The sequence below is a fragment of the Monodon monoceros genome, unplaced genomic scaffold (assembly GCF_005190385.1).
Source record: "Monodon monoceros isolate NGI ecotype Baffin Bay Population unplaced genomic scaffold, NGI_Narwhal_1 Super_Scaffold_21, whole genome shotgun sequence".
NCBI classification, from domain to species: domain Eukaryota; kingdom Metazoa; phylum Chordata; class Mammalia; order Artiodactyla; family Monodontidae; genus Monodon; species Monodon monoceros.
Genome location: NW_021703778.1, coordinates 16,378,807 through 16,397,544, shown reverse-complemented (window position 1 = coordinate 16,397,544; position 18,738 = coordinate 16,378,807). Strand labels below are relative to the sequence as shown.

General features: G+C 34.2%; 1 protein-coding gene across 24 annotated transcripts in view; it reads right to left on the bottom strand.

Moving 5' to 3' along the window:
• CCDC7 (coiled-coil domain containing 7) overlaps window positions 1-18,738 on the bottom strand; it is a 287,188-nt gene that overhangs the window by 31,445 nt on the left and 237,005 nt on the right. For 19 of the 24 annotated variants that reach the window (XM_029236341.1, XM_029236344.1, XM_029236348.1 and 16 more), the window contains 3 exons: window positions 8,266-8,349; window positions 4,307-4,390; window positions 2,024-2,104 (listed from right to left, as the gene is read on the bottom strand). In XM_029236341.1, the coding sequence (XP_029092174.1) occupies window positions 2,024-2,104; window positions 4,307-4,390; window positions 8,266-8,349 (249 nt within the window). Of the gene's footprint in view, window positions 1-482; window positions 633-2,023; window positions 2,105-4,306; window positions 4,391-8,265; window positions 8,350-18,738 lie in introns of those variants that run through there. The other 5 variants (XM_029236335.1, XM_029236337.1, XM_029236340.1 and 2 more) reach the window with 2 other exon arrangements.

Genomic DNA, 18,738 nt, shown 5'->3' with positions numbered 1-18,738 from the left:
AGAACTAAAATGCTAGATTAAAAAATGTACTTTAAAAAGTATTGCTGAGATGGCATAAAAATATACTCTAGAGACCAAAAAGGAAGTAAAAGCAGTTAACTTGGGAATTTCTACTAAAAAGGAGTGTGTATGTATGTGTGTGTGCACACACATTTTTTATAAATTTGACTAACCTGCAGTAATGTGGGTAGTGGGGAGGAAGACAAGGTGGGAAATTCCATAATGAAGAATAGTAAGAAATAAAGAGGGCACAATAAGATATTTTGGAATATATTTGTATAGAGCATCATTATATATTCTTTATGACTGCATATGATAAAAGCTGAGAAGGGAGAGACTGGGATTGTAACATCATAGATAGGGAACCATTAGAATGTTGTGTATTTTATGTTAGTGTTACATATTTTCTGGGTGTTGAAAATATTTCATAAAGAGTAAAATTTTAAAAGCATACTACAAAAAGTATTCTAAGTAGTCAGATATTTATTTTATATTGGTATATCTCTTATTTTGATTGTCAAAGGGTGAAAAATTGATCACGTTTGTTGAGAATTTACTTGGTGCAACGTGCCGGTAAAAAAACTCTGTTTGATGTTGTGTGGACCTATCTTTGTTTTTAAATAAATTCTCACCTAAAGTAAAATTAAAAAAAAAAAAATCACATAGACACCATTACTATTTGCACACTACTTCCCAAACTCCATGTATTAGTCTTTGTTTCTGCAGTTTGTCTTCCCACATTTGAGGGGTTACTTTTCTATCACTCCAATTTCTATAAACTAATTCTTCATTTTCTCTTCCTTTTCTTTGTTCTGTGTTCTTAGGTACCATCTTACTTTTGACCTTTAATCTAACCACATTTTATCTTATTTCTATATTTGATCTGTACTCTCTTTTTAATACCTTTTCTCTTAGGAATTTATATTGCTAATATAAAATATTCTTTAGAGCATTTAATTATAAACTCACCATTAATAAGTATAAATTAATTAACTTAGTTTTGTTGATAAAAGGCATGACATTTTAAATTGAATGGATGTAAATGAAAGCACTTTGTTGCTGTGTCTAAGGCTGTTATTCAAAACTGACAAGGACTCCTATTAATAAGCAACATGGAAGCAAAAATTAATTGAAAGAACCTAGCCAAAAATACTCTGAAAATTAAAGACATGGAAAAATGGCTTATCGTAATACACCAAATTTAACTGCTTGGTTCCAACAATTTCATTTTTACACCACCAGCTTTTCCCCAGTTAAAAGCTGTTGGAGCAAGTAATATTTATTTGATTCATTTACAACACTATTTTTTTTACAGGAATAAAAGCGAGAATATAATAAAATAAAGCATTCAAAAGCAAAGTTTCAGAAATCTTGCCTTAAATTTCAGTGAAAACACGTATTTTGGTGCTTATATCTGAGGATTGTTACTTTCCAATGCTAGCTTTCAGCATCAATTCTGTAAAAAGTTCATAACGACAGTATTTCTTGCAACAAAGAGAAATGTATCGAACCCTGTTACTCCAGGACTAAAGCAGTAATCTGTGAATAATAAAACTCAGCTAGAGAACTCCACTCTAGTAGAGATATAAATTTACATACCAACTTAATTATTTGAGGAAATTGGTAATCAGTGAAAATAACTGTTATGTTCCTCTTCTTATACCACTCATCAACTAGCTTTTTTGCTTTTTCAATTTCAAAGCAATATTCCTTTCTAAGCCAGCAAGAAAATGAGTAGAATCACAGTTATAAATACTTAAACCAAGCATATTCTAAGGTCATTAGAGCATTGGATTATATGGATTACTTTCCAAATGGATGAGATTACAACTAAAAAATATCCAGCTAAATTTCCATTGACAGTAAATACTAGAGTTTAACTAATTATAAGAGGAAATTCATGAAGATTACTGTCCATTAATACTAACATACAGTTACTGTTATCATTAATGGTTCATAGTTAATTAAATCCCAGAAAAGACATAAACCATAAATATTAGACTTGGAAAATTCTTGTTCTTACCAGGGTGACTCTTATGATGTTTCTTGAGTTCAATTGCTTTTTCTCTTCCAACAGTATCTCTCATGCGTTCTGTATCAGTCTCTATGGATATAAAACAAATTTCAACACACATTCTAAGGTAACCAATAACATACATGTATGTGTGTCTTTGTGTCTGTGTGTAGTACTAACTTAATTAGTACTTGTATTATCGAAGAGACATAATATAATGTCTGCATTGCACAATCATAAAACATTAGAATTTGAAGGGCTCTTAGCAATCATATAAGCCTCATGATATTGAAGCTTAGAGATGTTTTGTGATTTGATTGAGAACACACACCAAGATAATGCAAAACTGAGTACAAGCTGATGCCCCATAATTCCTTAACCAGTGCTTTTCATACACAATGCACTGTCCCATACAAACTTTAATCATCTTGGGGAGTTCAAGTAAATGATATAACGGCCAAGATTACGCTAAGAGGACACTCATATAAAACAGTCACCTTTGGATGACACTTGTTTTTCCTGTTGACTGTCTCTTTCCCTTGTTTTTCTGTTAAGCTCTCTGCCTGTAAGGATATACCTATGAGTGGAACGTGGCATTTTTCCCCCACTGGTCAAGAGACAAACCATGGTCCCACATTACGGAAAGTTACTACCAGGTAGAAATTCTTTGACTCTCTCAAGAATGTTTAATGCCATTTTTAAGGCTATGTAAATCAAGTAGACATCAAAGATGTAGAAGAGTAACAAGATATTCTGTAGTCTAAGAAAAACTGCCTATCAGGTCCTCTTACTATGTACACCTTGTAACTGGGGAGGGGGAAATGGGTAAATCTGAGGCAGTACCAGCATTGGGACTGCATCCCATCCCATCTGAGTTTTTATGTGATTTGGACATTTGGCGGGATTTAGAAAGTACTAACTAGGTCAAAGGAGAGAAATAACATTCATGTATTTTGTTTTAATACATGAAAGTTATTAAAGAAAAATTCATATTGAAAGAGGGGTTAAGTAGGATTGCTGACTTGGGTCAAATTATGTGTCCAGTGTTTTGTGAATGAAAGCTAGTTACAGAAGAGCATGCACCAGAGGTTGGAAACCTATCCTGAACCTGACACCATAAGGTGGATCTTACTTTGTCGTAATGGCTGAGACCAGAAGTAAGTGTTAAAGATCCAATTGAGTAGATATAATTGAGGCTCTCTGGTCTTTCTCCAACTGGTATAGGTTAAGAATGACAGGCCCAGTTGAAAGAAGCATGTAAAGATGCTTATATAAGCAAGGAAGCATTAAGAAGAGCATTTGATAGCAGATAGAATTAAGGACGAGGGAAAAGGGAGTATGTGCTAGAGAAATCTGCAATCTAGTAAGAATCACAATTTCCCTCCTCATAATACCCTCCCACTGCTTAAATTATTTTTTAAGCCTACCCTTCCTGAAGTTCCTAGTATATGATTCACACTTTACTGTTTCTTTGCATGTCTCATATTTTTGGGGGGTTTATACTGGGCATTCTAGACAATATCTTGTAAGAAATCTGGATACTGAGTTCCCCTCCCCTTTGGAGGCTTGCTGTTGCTGTTTGCCTGATTATTTATTTAGTGACTTGGCTGGAATATATTCTATTGTAGAGAAGTCTCCTTCTCTGCAGTGTGAATCTTCTAATGTTGCTCCTCTGGGGGCACAGACTTGGGCATGCAAACAGTCACCTTTGGATGACACTTGTTCTTCCTGCTGACTGTCTCTTTCCCTTGTTTTTCTGTTAAGCTCTCTGCCTCCTTTAATATCACACCAAAGATCAAGAAGCAGTGTGTCAAACACTGTAACACCAAGACAAGTGGCAGTAGTATAAACTACAGACTATGTAACAAAACTAAACACCTCTACTTCACCAGAGATACTGAAAATGTGCCTGGTATTTTAATTATATAGAGGGAATTAGTAAGCAATGAAATCTCTCTTTTAATCCCATTCATAAGCTAGCCTTTCTGCTTTTGCAACTAGCCTGAAAAAGAAAGTGAGTAGCACTTAAAATGCTTCCATCAAGCATATTCCAAGCTCACTATACCACTGAAATTTTGAGGATCACTTTTTAAATGAAGGAGTTCTAAAATTCACAATATGTAAATCCATTGATAATAACTGTTGGAGTTCCACTAATTACAGGAGGGAATTTATGAAGACATTGCATCATGTAATAACAGCTTACAGGTAATCAGATTCAAACTTAAATAAACTTAAATAAACTCTAGATAAGATAAATAAGCCAGAACAGACTTGAAATATTGTTCTTACCAGGATAACTCTTGGATTGTGTCTTGATTTCACCCTTTATTATACCTTTTCCAACAGCACCTGGGAAGCGCTCTGTATCAGGGTCTATAGAAATAAACAGTTTCAAAACACTTTTGTAAGGTAAATATTAACATGTAGTTGTGTTTGTTTGTAATACTCCTTTAACTAGCATTATTTTATTATAGAAGAAATGTCTTACTTTCAGAATCAGTACACATTAGAATTGGAAGAGCCATTGGCAACCATATAAGCCTCATTATATTGTAGCTTAGAAATGGTTAGTGATTTGACCAAGACCACATAGTCAGGTAGTGATAAAACTGATCCATAAACTGATGCCACATTAATTCCTTAACTAGAACTTTTTCCATAAAATACGAAGTCTCTTGCAAATTTAAGTCATCCTATAGAGTTTATCTTAATAAACATAACTGTCTTGTGTACACTAAAAGCACATTCATATCATAAGGATATATCTGGTGAGGCCGGACATGACATTTTTTTCCCAGACCAAATTGCAGATAATGGGCATCATAGTCACAGAATGTTACTGTGAGGCAGAAATTCTTTGACTTGTCCAGGAATATTTTAATTCCCTTTTTAAAGGCCACGTAACTATATGTCAGTAGACATCAGTGATGGAGAAAAACAACAAATAATTTGTAGACTGGGATAAAGTATCCTCTCAGGTTCTCTTAGCATGCAGACCTTCTACGTGGGGAGGAAGAAATGGGTAATTAGCAGGAATGTGAGCATTGGTATTGCACTCACTCCTTCCATTTGAGTCTTTATGTGATTTTCACTTTGTTGTTGGATTCAGAAATGATGATATAGGTCCAATGATAGAAAAAAAATGGAAATTTATTTTAAAAAATTTTATTTTGCAAAAGGAATAATTAGAATTGGTGACTCTGGGTCACCTGTTGGGTAAAGTTTTGTGTGGGCAAAAATTGGTTCTAACACAGCATGTAAATGAAGTTGGAACCTGTCATATCCAGAATTTATAGACTGGAAGTCTTGCTTCGGAGAAATTGCTGAGCTCATGAATATTTCAAACACTATCACTGAGGCAGCACAAATTTATCACCACTGCAATCTAAACAAAGGTGAAGACCACGTGGGGCATCACTACTAAAATCAAAGACACGTTGGATTGGGCAGAACAAGTTTTTAGTAATTAAGTTACAGCATTTGTGAAAGTAATGTCTGCTATAGCAACACATAACTGGAGAACATCAGCAGACAAACTTTAGCCCTTTGGTCTTTCTCCAACAGATATAATTAGAAGAACTGATTCATTTGATCTGAGAAAGCAAAGGAGCCTTAGGTGAGCAGGGAGGCAGTAAGAACAGCCCTTGAGGGCAGACTGAATTAAAAACTAGGAGCATAATAAATGATATGGGGTAGAGAAACCTAATCTATTAAGAGCCACAATTTTGCTCCTTCACAACATCCTCCCACTGCTTTTAAGTATTTAAAAAAAATCCTATCCTGCTTGGAGTTCACTAAACTATTTTTTAAAAAAACATTTAACATACTATACTATATGCCCATTTAAAATGTGTAATCAATGGTTATTAATATATTCATAGAATGTGTAACAATCACCATAGTCAATTTTAGAATCAACTTCAGATTCATACTAATTAAATTCCAGGTAAATGCAGAAACATGACTGACACATAGTTTTATTCTCTTATCTCCATTTTTGTGCTACTGAATTACATGTTACACAGATAAAATTAAAGACATTGTTAAAATTGTTCTTATAATTTCTTTATGAACCTTTATAACTTTTAAAGAAGATGAGAGACAAAAAATTAGAGCAAGTTTGGTATATATTTACACTGTTTGTTATATTAGCATTCTTATTTACAATCTTTGGTTCTTTTCATTGGTTCCTATGGACTCAAGTTACCATCTAGTGTCATTTTCTTACTTAAATTCATCCTTGTTCACACCATCTTCTTTGCACAGCTCTTGTGAAATATATTATATATGTCTATATGTTAAGAGGCCCAACAATACATTTTATACCTATTGTGTTATACAATTGCCTTTTAAATCAGTTAAGAGAAGAGACAAATATGCATTTATATGGTCTTTTGCAATACTAGAATTATTCTAAGCCATGTTTTTTTGTTTGTTTTATTTTTTGTTTCTTTTTTGTGTATTCAAATTACTGTGTGAGATCATTCACTTTCAGTGGGAAAAACTTCCTTTAGCATTTCTTGTAAAGTGCGTCTGCTAGCAGTAGATTCTCTGGAATTTTTTACTTGGGAATTTCACCATTTTTGAAAGATAGTTTGCCTGATATAAGTTTCTTGGTTGACAGATTTTTCTTTCATCATTTCAATATTCCATTCCACTGCCTCTGGCCTCCATAGCTTCTGTTGCTAAATGAAGGTTACTGGGATTCTGTTTTACACCATCAGTTGGTTTTTTCTTGTTGCTTTCAAGATTTTATCTTTGTCCTTGTCTCTCAACATTTTTACTATGATGGGTCTGGTTGTAGATTCTTTTGTGCTTATTCTATTTAAATTTCACTGAGGTTGAATGTGTAGATTAATAATTTTCATTGAATAGTTTTCACAATTTTCAGCCATCTTTTCAAATATTTTTACTGCTCCTTTCTCTCTCTGTTCTCCTAGTATTCCCATACCTTTAGTTTGCTGTTTGTTTCTTCAGACTAATCCAATCTCTTGAACCCCTTAGGCAATATTTTCACTTCATTACTGTACATTTCAACTGCAGAATTTGCTTTGGTTCTTTTACATTAATTTTTATTTTTAGTTGATAATGTGTATTTGACAAAATATTTTCATGGTATCTTCTTTTTGTAAAAGTTTTTTTTTTTTTTGATGTGGACCATTTTTAAAGTCTTTACTGAATTTGTTACAATATTGCTTCTGTTTTATGTTTTGGTTTTTTGGCTGCAAGGCATGTGGGATCTTAGCTCCCCGACCAGGGATCGAACCCACACCCCCTGCACTGGAAGGCGAAGTCTTAACCACTGGACCACCAGTGAAGACCCTTATTGTATCTGTTTTCCTTTAATTCTTTGAGCACATTTATAATAACTACTAGGTAGTCATTGTCTGCTAAGTCCAACATCTAGGATTCTCACAAGCATATTTTGTTTCCTGCTTTTTCCTGTGCTTGTGTCACAATTTACTATTTCCTTACATGTCTTAAGTTTTTTTTTTTTTACTAATAACTGGACATTTAAGATAATATATCATAGCATCTTTGGACTCTGATTTCTGTTTCCCTTTCTGAGGCTTGTTGTTTAGTGTGCTTTCTTGCTTGTTTGTGTACAGTGATTTCTCAGAGTTATCTTACTAACATATCTTTCCCCTGAGGTGTGAAGCCTCGCACATTGCTCCCAGAGGACATATCCTTGGGCATGCACACAGCTAGCTGCCTCTTGATGTTTGTGGTTTTAACAGGGCTCTGTTTGAATGTCTATTTCCCTTTTTTCTCTATTTAGGTGTCTTCTTTCAACATCACAGAAAACACCATAGAGAAATGTGTCTAGCACTGTTACTTCAGGTCTAATAAAGAGGGAATTGATAACCATCTGTTATATTCATCTATCACATTCCTTAACTAACCTTTCTACATTTGCAAATTCAGAACTGTCTATCTAAGCTGAAAATAGAAAGTGAATAGAATGTAACTGGGCATATTTATTTGTACCAAGCATATTCTAAGTTTATTAAAGGACTGGTTTTTATGGATTAGCTCTTAAACAAATGAGCTCTAAAACTAACAATATGTAGCTAGTTTTACATTGATATTCAATATAAAAATTCAACTAATTAAAGGAAGGAGTTCTTGAAAACTTTTGCCCATGTAATAATAAACCATAGATACTGATGTTATTCATGATTCTTAATTAAACTCCAGAGAAGATAAGGAAACCTGAAATCTTAGATTTGTAAAATTCTTGTCCTTACCAGGGAGATTCATCGATTGTATCTTGAATTGTCCCTTTATTACACCTCTTCTAGTTTTATCTGTCAAGCCTTTTACATTAGTCCCTGTAGAAACAACAAATTTCAAAACACTTTGCATGGTAACCATTTACATACAAACGTGTGTGTGTCTGCATGTGTGTATGTGTCTGTGTGTGTGTAGCACTAACTTAATTAGCATTTATTACAGAAGATGAGTTTTGCTGAAATGTCTGGTTTGGAGAATCACAAAGCCTTAAATTAGAACAGATAAAACAATTACATAAGTCACATTATATTGAAGTTTAGAGGTTCTTTAACCAGTACTTTTCTGTAATTCCTTAACCAGTACTTAATTCCTTAACCAGTGCTTTTCAATATAATGCTATCTCTTACATAAGTGGAAATCATCCCAGAGAATTTATGATGGCAATATAATTTCCAGATTTATATTAAAAGAACACTTATTCTGCAAGGATGTACCCAATGAGGCAGAACTTAACATTTTTTTTTTTCCCAACAAGACAAGATGTAAACCATAGTCTTCTTAGTCACAGTAACTTACCATGAGCCAGAAATTCTCTGACTTACTGGACATTTTAATTCCCTTTTAGGCTATGTAACTGTAAACCATGTAGGTATCACTGATTTAAAGAGTAATGCGATATTCACTGAATTGAGAAAAAGTGTCTCTGAGATTCCTCGAGCATGTACACTTTATGTCTTGCAAGGAGGAAATGGTGAAATTTGTACCACAAGCAGGACTCTGATTGGATCCATTTCCATTTGAGCTTTTATGTGATCTAAATTTTTGCTATAATTAACAATGTTAGATGACATGAAAAATACATGAAAGTTATTATAAAGGTATTCACACTGAGAAAGGGATAACTAGGACTGGGGACCTAAAGGGTACATCCTTGGGCATGCACACAGTTGCCTTTTGATGTTAGTGGTTTTAACAGGGCTCTGTTTGAATGCCTGTTTCCCTGGGTTAAAAGTTTAGTGAATGCACTACCAAACGTAAGGTAGATAGCTAGTGGGAAGCAGCTGCATAGCACAGGGAGAACAGATCAGTGCTTTGTGACTGCCTGGAGGGGTGGGATAGGGAGGGTGGGAGGGAGGGAGATGCAAGAGGGAAGAGATATGGGAACATATGTGTATATATAACTGATTCATTTTGTTGTAAAGCAGAAACTAACACACCATTGTAAAGCAATTATACTCCAATAAAGATGTTAAAAATAAATAAATAAATAAAAGAGCAAGAACCCCCCCAAAAAAGTTTAGTGAAGTTGGTTCTAGTAGAGCATGTAAATGGAGCTGGAAACCTGTCATGATCCTGACATTGTCTAGTAGAAGACTGCTTTGAAAAAAGGGCTGAGCCCATGAATAAATGTAAAAGGTCACACTATGATTTTGGCAGCCCAAATGTACCATATTGCATTCTTCACAGAGAGGATACCACCTGGGGCATCATTAACAAAATAAACAAAGATGCATCAGATTAGGCAGGCAAGTTTTCAATAAATAACATTTTGTGAAAGTAATAAAATCTATAGCCACACAAAATTAGGGAATATTAGCACATATATTTTAGCCACTCTGGTCTTTCTTCAACAGATATAACTAAGGTGAATGGAATCATTTGAATCAAGAAAGCAGAGGATCCTCAGATAAGCAGGGAGGTAATCAGAACAGCATTTGAGGGATGACTGGGTTAAGCACTAGGAATTAAAGGTATGCACTAGAGAAATCTTTAATCGAGTAAGAGTCACAATTTCCCTCCTTCATGGTATCCTCCCATTGCTTTAAATCTTTTTAAAATCTCTTAATTTTTGTAGTTCACTAAGCTATTTTTAAAATATATAACATACCATAATATTCGTCCACTTAAAGTGTGTCCAAATCAATGATTTCATTAAAAATTATATTCAGAGTTGTGTAACCATAACCACAGTCAATTTTAGAGTCTACTTCAGATTTATATTATTAAATTCCAATTATATATAGAAATATTACTTCTATATAGCTCTGTTATCTCTTCCCCATTTTTGTGCTATTGTTATACATATTATACCTTTAAATATAAAAGAGTTTGTAATAATTATTTCTTTATATAACTCTGTGCCCTTGAAAAAAGCTGACAGAAGAAAGAAGAGCAAGTATATATTTACAGTGTTTGTTATATTAAACTTCTTGTTTACAATTTCTGGTTCTCTTCATTTGTTCCTGTGGATTCAAGTTAACATCTGCTATCATTTTTTACTCAAATATATCACCATTCTCATACATCTCCTTTGCACAGGTACTACAGAATATATCACTTTTCCATATTCTTATAGGCCCGACAATACAATGATATACATATTGTTCTATACAATCACATTTTAAATCAATTAAGAGAAAAAAGGACACAAAATATGCATTCATATTGTCTTTTGAAGTACAGAATTCCTTTTTTAAACTTTAATTTATTTACTTCTATTTTTTACATGAACTTGTTCATGCAGTAGCCATAAAGTACATTGGGAACATATATTTTGTTTCACAAAGAAGGAGAAAAAACTGAAAAAATATCATTGCTTATGGAAAGCTGCAAAAGGGAAGGAGAAAGCATGATGGAACAAAAGAGAATACAACCCAAGAGTCTTGCTCTTCAGACTATAGTTTAGGTTACTGTGTAAAAACAGTTTATACCTTGGCCATCAGGGCTGCTCTAATTACTTGGGGGTCTAGAACTTCAGAGCACTATTTTTGTTTCAGGTTTGTTTTCTGTTTCCCAAGTGAAACACCTTATTGTTTCTTATGATTATTAAAGTAATACATGGTTAACTTTTAAAATTCCACATATGAGTGAAATCATGTGGTACGTATTTGTCTTTCTCTGTCTGACTTATTTCACTTAGCGTAACACCATCAAGGGTATTACGGGTTCCTCCATGTTGTTGCATACGCAAGATTTCATCTTTTATGGAGAGTAGTATTCCATTGTATATACACATACCACATCTTTTTTACATTCTCACCAACAGTGTATTAAGGTTCCCTTTTCTCCACATCCTCTCCAACACTTTTTGTCTTTTTGATAATGGCTATTCTGACAAATGTTAGGTAGCATCTCTTTGTAGTTTTGATTTGCGTTTCCTTAATAGTAATAGTGAACATCTTTTCTTGTGCCTGTTGGCCATCTGCATGTCTTCTTGGAAAAATTTCTATTCAGCTCCTCTGCTCATTTTAATGGCGTTGTTAGCTTTTTTGTTTTTGAATTGTATGAGTTCTTTATATATTTTGGATATTTATCCCTTGTCAGATATATCATTTGCAAATATATCTCCCATTTGTTAGGTTGTCTTTTCATTTTATTGATAGTTTCCTTGCTGTGCAGAAGCTTTTCAGTTTGATGCAACCCCATTTTCTCATTTTTGCTTTTGTTTCCCTTGCTTGAAGAGACACAAATAGATAGTGCTAAGACTGATGTCAAAGAGCATACTGCCCATGTTTTCTTCTAGAGATTATGGTTTCAGGTCTTACATTCAAGTCTTTAATTCATCTTGAGTTAATTTTTCTGTATGGTGTGAGATAGTAGTCTAGTTTCACTTTTTTTGCCATGTGGCTGTCCAGTATTCACAATATCATTTATTGAAGAGACTATCATTTCTCCATTGTAGGTTCTTTATTCCTTTGTCCTAAATTAATTGTCTATATATGCATAGGTTTATTTCTGGGCTCTCAGTTCTGCCTCATTGATCTTTATATCTGTTTTTCTGCCAACACCAGGCTGCTTTATATTACTATGGCTTTCTAATATAGTTTGAAACCAGGGAGTGTGATACTTCCAGCTTTGTTATTTTTTCTCAGGATTGCTTTGGCTATTTTGGAGGAGTCTTTTGTGGTTCCATAGAAATTTTAGAATTTTTTGCTCTGTGTGAAAAATGTCCTTGGGATTTTGATAGGGATTGCACTGAATCTGTGGATTGCTTTAAGTAATATGGACAGTTATTACAATGTTAATTCTTCTAATTCTTGAGAATGGAATATCTTTCCATTGTTGGTGTCTTCTTCAATTTAACAATGTCTTATAGTTTTCAGTGTAAGTCTTTTCACCTTCTTGGTTAAACTGATTCCTAGGCTTTTTCTGCCTTTTCTTGAGACTGTAAATGGGATTGTTTTTGTTAACATCTTTTTCTGCTAGCCCACTGTTAGCATATAGAAATGGAACAGATTTTTGTATACTGATTTTGTATCCTTTACTGTATTTGTTTATTATTTCCAATAGTTTTTTGGTGGAATCTTTAGGGCTTTGTATATACAAAACCATGTCATGTGCAAATAGAGACAGTTCTACTTCTTCCTTTCCAATCTGGATGACTTTTATTTTTCTTGCCTAATTGCTCTGGCCAGCACTTCCAACACTATGTTGAATAAGAGGGGTGAGAGTGGCATCTTTGAATTGTTCTTGACCTTAGAGGCATAGCTCTCAATTTTTCACCACTGAGTATGACATTAGCTGTGGGTTTATCCTATATTATGTTGAGGTATGGCCATTCTATACTCACTTAATTGAGAAGTTTTATAATAAATGGATGTTGAATTTTGTCAAATGTTCTTTCTGCATCTATTGAGATGATCATGTGGTTTTTATTCTTTATTTTATTAGTGTGGTGTATCACACTGATTGATTTGTGGGTGTTGAACCATCCTTGCATCCCTGGAATAAATCACACTTGTATGACCCTTTGATGTATTGTTGAATTTGGCTTGCCAATATTTTGTTGAGGATTTTTGCATCCATCTTCATCAGAGATATTGGCCTATAATGTCCTTTGTGTGTATGTCTGTGTCTGTGTGTGTGTTGTATTTTTCTGGTTTTGGTATCAAGGTGATGTTGACCTCATAAAATGAGTTTGGAAGTGTTACCTCCTCTTCAATTTTTTCAAATAGTTTTAGAAGGATTGGGTATTAAATCTTTGAATGTTTGGTAGAATTCACTTGTGAAGCAGTCTGTTCCTGGACTTTTGTTTTTTGGGAGGTTTTTAATTACTGTTTCAATCTCTGTACTAGTGACTGGTATATTCAGATTTTGGAATTACAGAATTCTTTTAACACATGCTCTTTTTCGGAACGGATTAAAATCACTGCCTAAAGTCCACTGCTTTCAGCCTGAAGAACTCTCATTAGTATTTCTCAAAAGGCAGGTCTGCTAACAAACAGTTCTCTCAGTGTTCATTTATTTGGGAATCTGTTTATCTCACCTTCACTTTTGAAAGAAAAAGTTCATGGTGATAATTTCTTCCTTCAGCATTTTAATATGGCATCCCACTGCCTTCTGGGCTACATAGTTTCATTCTTTTTTTGGCCACACCTCACAGCATGCAGAACTTCCCTGACCAGAGATTGAACCCATGCCTCTTTGCAGTGGAAGCATGGAAGTGCAGAGTCTTAACCACTGAACCACCAGGGAAGCCCCTGGGCTTCATAGCTTCTGATGCTAAGTAAGCTGTTAATCTTACCAGGGTTCTCTTTTTTAATGATGTGTTGCTTTCCCTTTGTGACATTCGAGAGTTTCTGTCTTTGTCTTCCATTACTTTTACTTGATGTATCTGGTTGTAGATTTCTTTGTGCTTATTCTTAGACTTCATTTGGCTTGGATATCCAGATTCATACTCATCAAATGTGCTTCCAAACTGTCAGCCATAATTACTTCAAATATTTTTTCTGCCCCCTTTTCTCTCAGCTCTACTTCTTCTGTAGTCATTAAGTGTGGAGATTCTTTCTTTTGACAATCAAATCTACTCCTGAACCCCTCTAGTAAATTTTTCCTTACAGTTATTGTACTCTCAACTCCACAGTTATCACTGTGTTTTTTTAACAAAAATAATTTCTATCTCTTTGTTAATATTCTCTATTTGATTAGACATTGTCATCAATATTCCTTTCTGTTTTAAGCATGGGTTTCTTTAATTTTTCAAAAATATTTATAACTGTTTTATAGTATCTTACATCCGGAACCACACTGTGGTCTGCTTTTTTTCCTTAGTTCATACTTTACTGTTTTTTTGCATATCTCATATTTTGAGGGGGGGGGCAGTGTATCTAATATATTGTAGGAAATCTGGATACTGAGCTCCCATCCCCTTTGAAGGCTTGTTGTTGTTTGCCTGATTAATTATTTAGTGACTGGGCTAAACTATCTTCTGTCCTACTGAAGTCTCGTTCCCTGCAGTGTGCAGCTTCTAATGTTGCTCCTCTGTGGGCACAGCCTTGGGCATGCATGCAATCACCTTTGGATGACAGTTTTTAAAAAATTTTTTATTGAGGCATATTTGATTTACAATATTATACAAGTTTCAGGTGTACAACATAGTGACTCACATTTTTAAAAAGTTAACTCCATTTATAGTTATTATACAATATTGGCTATATTCCCTGTGTACTACAATACATCCTTATAGCTTATTTATTTTAAATATAGTAGTTTGTACTTCTTAATCCCCTACCCTTATCTTGCTCCTCCACCATTTTCTCTCCACTGGTAACCACTAGTTTGTTCTCTATATCTGTGAATCTGCTTTTTTATTATATTCACTAGTTTGTTGTATTTTTTAGATTCCATATGTAAGTGATATCATACAGTATTTGTCTTTGTCTGACTTACTTCACTTAGCATAATGCCCTCTATCTATGTTGCTGCAAAAGGCAAAGTTTTGTTCTTTTTTATGGTCAGTAGTATTCCATTGTGTGTGTGCATATGTACATCTTCTCTATCCATTCATCTGTTAGTGCTAGTGGATGCTTAGGGTGTTTCTATATGTTGGCAATTGTAAATAATGCTGCTATGAACATTCGGGTGCATGTATCTTTTTGAATTACTGTGTTTGTTTGTTTTGGACATATACCCCAAAGTGGAACTGCTGGGTCATATGGTAGCTCTATTTTTAGTTTTTTGAGAAACCTCCATACTGTTTTCCACAGTGGCCACACCAATTTACATTCTGACCAACAGTGTAGAAGGGTTCCCTTTTCTCCACACTCCTGCCAACATTCGTTATTTGTGGTCTTCTTGATGATAACCATTCTGACAGGTGTGAGGTGATATTGTGATTTGACTGGCATATCAGTATATTAAGTAGTGAAGTTGAGCATCTTTTTATACATCTGTTGGTCAACTGCATGTCTTCTTTGGAAAAATGTCTATTCAGGTCTTCTGCCCACTTTTTAATTGCGTGTTCATGTTTTTGATATTGAGTTGTATGAGCTGTATATATTTTTTGAATATTAACCCCTTAACAGTTATATCATTTGTAAATATTTGCTCCCATCAGTAGTTCCCATTTGTTTATTTTTGCTTTTGTTTTCTTTGTTTTAAGAGACATATCCAAAAGAATATTGCCACCATTTATGTCAAAGTGTGTTCTGCCTAAGTTTTCTTCCAAAGTTTTATGATTTCCTGTCTTACATTTACATCTTTAATCCACTTTGCATTTAGTTTTGTATACGGTGTTAAGAGAATATTCTAATTTCATTCCTTTACATGTAGCTGTCTGGTTTTCCCAGCACCACTTATTGAATATACTTCTCTTTTCTCCATTGTATTGTATATTCTTGTCTCCTTTGTCATAGATTAATTGGCCATAAGTGTGTGGGGTTATTTCTGGGCTCTCTATTCTGTTCCTTTGATCTATGTGTCTAATTTTGTACCAGTATCATACAGTTTTGATTACTGTAGCCTTGTAGTATAGTCTGAAGTTAGGGAGCATGCTACCACCATCTCTGTTCTTCTTTCTCAAGATTGTTTTGTCTATTCAGGGTCTTTTTTGTTTCTATACTACTTTGAAATTATTTCTCCTAATTCTAAGAATGCCTTTGGTGCTTTGATAGGGATTGCACTGAATCTGTAGACTGCCTTAGGTAATACAGTCATTTTTTTTTTTTTTTTTCGGTACGCGGGCTTCTCACTGCTGTGGCCTCTCCCGTTGCGGAGCACAGGCTCTGGACGTGCAGGCTCAGTGGCCATGGCTCGCGGGCCCAGCCACTCCACGGCACGTGGGATCTTCCCGGACCGGGGCACGAACCCGTGTCCCCTGCATCAGCAGGCGGACTCTCAACCACTGTGCCACCAGGGAAGCCCCAATACAGTCATTTTAACAAATATTAATTCTTCCAATCCATGAACATGGTATATCTTTCCATCTGTTTGTGTCATCTTCAATTTCTTTCATCAGTGTCATAATTTTCTGATTTCAAGTCTTTTACCTCCTTACGTAAGTTTATTCCTAAGTATTTTATTCTTTTTGATGCAACTGTAAATGAGACTGTTTCCTTAATTTCTTTCTGAGTTTGTTGTTAGTATATAGAATTGCAATGTATTTCTCTATATTAATTTTGTACCTGAAAATTACTGAATTTATCCTTGAGCTCTAGTATTTTTTTGGTAGCTGTTTTTAGGATTCTCTTTGTTTAGTATCATGTTGTCTACAAAGTGACAATTTTACTTTCCCTTTTTAATTTGGATTCCTTTTATTTCTTTTCTTGTTTGACTGTGGTGGCTAAGACTTCTAATAATATGTTGAATAAAAGTGGCAATAGTGGGCATCCTTGTTTCATATCTTAGAGGAAATGCTTTCATCTTTTCACTGTTGAGTATAATGTTAGCTATGGGGTTATCATATACGGCCTTTATTATGTTGAGGCATGTTCCTTGTATACCCACTTTCTGGAGAGTTTTTATCATAAATGGATGTTGAATTTTGTCAAAATCTTTTTCTGTATCTATTGAGATAATCATATAGTTTTTATTCTTTGTTAATGTGATGTATCACACTGATTTGCAGACACTGAAACATCCTTGTATCTCTGGGATAAATTCCACTTAATCATAGTGTATGATCATTTTAATGTATTGTTGGAGTCAGTTTGCTAATATTTTGTTGAGGGCTTCTGCATCTACTTTCACCCGTGTAATTTTCTGTTCTGTGATATCTCTGTCTCATTTTGATATCATGTGGTGCTGGCCTTATAGAATGACTTTGGAAACATTCCTTTCTCTGCAACTTTGTGCAATACTTTGAGAAGTATAGGTATTAATTCTTCTCTAAATGTTTGGTAGAATTCCCCTATGAAGCCACTTGTTCTTGGACTTAAGTTTTTTTGGTTATTTTTTTAAATTACTGGTTCAATTTCATTACTGATAATTGGTCTGTTTATATTTTCTTTTTATTCCTGGTTCAGTCTTGGGAGATTGTATATTTCTTCTAGGTTGTATGTTTTATTGTCATACGGTTTTTCCAACTAATGTCTCATGATCAGTTGCACTTCTGTGGTGTCGGTTGTAACATCTTTTTCATTTCTGATTTTATTGATTTGGGCCCTGCATATTGCTCTTGATGAATCTGGCTAAAGGTTTGTCAATTTTGTTTATCTTTTCAAAGAAACAGGTTATAGTTTCATTGATATTTTCCATTTTTAAGTCTCTATTTCATTTATTTCTTCTCTGGTCTTTATGATTTCTTTCCTTCTGCTAACTTTGTGTTTTGTTTGTTCATCTTTTTCCTAGTTCCTTTAGGTGTAAGTTAAGTTGTTCATTTGAGACTTTTCATGTTTCCTGAGGTTTGTTTGTACCAGTATAAATTTTTATTTTAGAACTGCTTTTGCTGCATCTCATAGATTTTTGGATCATTTTCTGTTCATTTGTCTCTAGGTATTTTTTGATTTCCTCTTTGATTTCTTCACGATCCATTGGTTGTTTAGTAGCATGTTGCTTAGCTTCTGTGTGTTTGTGATTTTTGCAGTATTTTCTTTTAGTTGATTTCTAGCCTCATAGTGTTGTGGTGGGAAAAGATACTTGATAAGATTTCAGTTTTCTTAAATTTACCAAGGCTTCTTTTGTGGCCTAACATTCCTAGAAAATGTCCCATGTGGACTTGAATGTGTGTTCTGCTGCTGTTGGATGGAATGTTCTATACCTATCTATTAAGTCCATAAGGTCTAATGTGTCATTTAAGGTTAGTGTCTCCTTATGGATTTTCTTTTTGGATGATCTGTCTGTTGACTTGAGTGGGCTTTTAAAGTCCTTTACTATTATTGTGTAACTGTCTGTTCTCCCTTTATGTCTGTTAATATTTGCTTTATTTATTAAGGAGCTCCTATGTTGGGTGCATATATATTTTCAGTTGTTACATCTTTTTCTTGGATTGATCCTTTGATCATTATGTAACGTCCTTCTTTTGTCTTAAAGTCTATTTTGTCTGATATAATTATTGCTACCTGGGCTTTCTTTTGATTTCCATTTGCCTGGAATGAGTTTTTCGATCTCTTCACTTTCAGTCTGTGTCTTTAGATCAGAAGTGAGTCTCTTTTAGGTAGCATATACAAAGGTCTTGCTTTTGTATCCATTCAGCAACTCCATGTCTTTTGATTGGAGCATTTAGCTCATTTAAATGTAATTATTGATATGTGTGTTCTTATTGCCAAAAG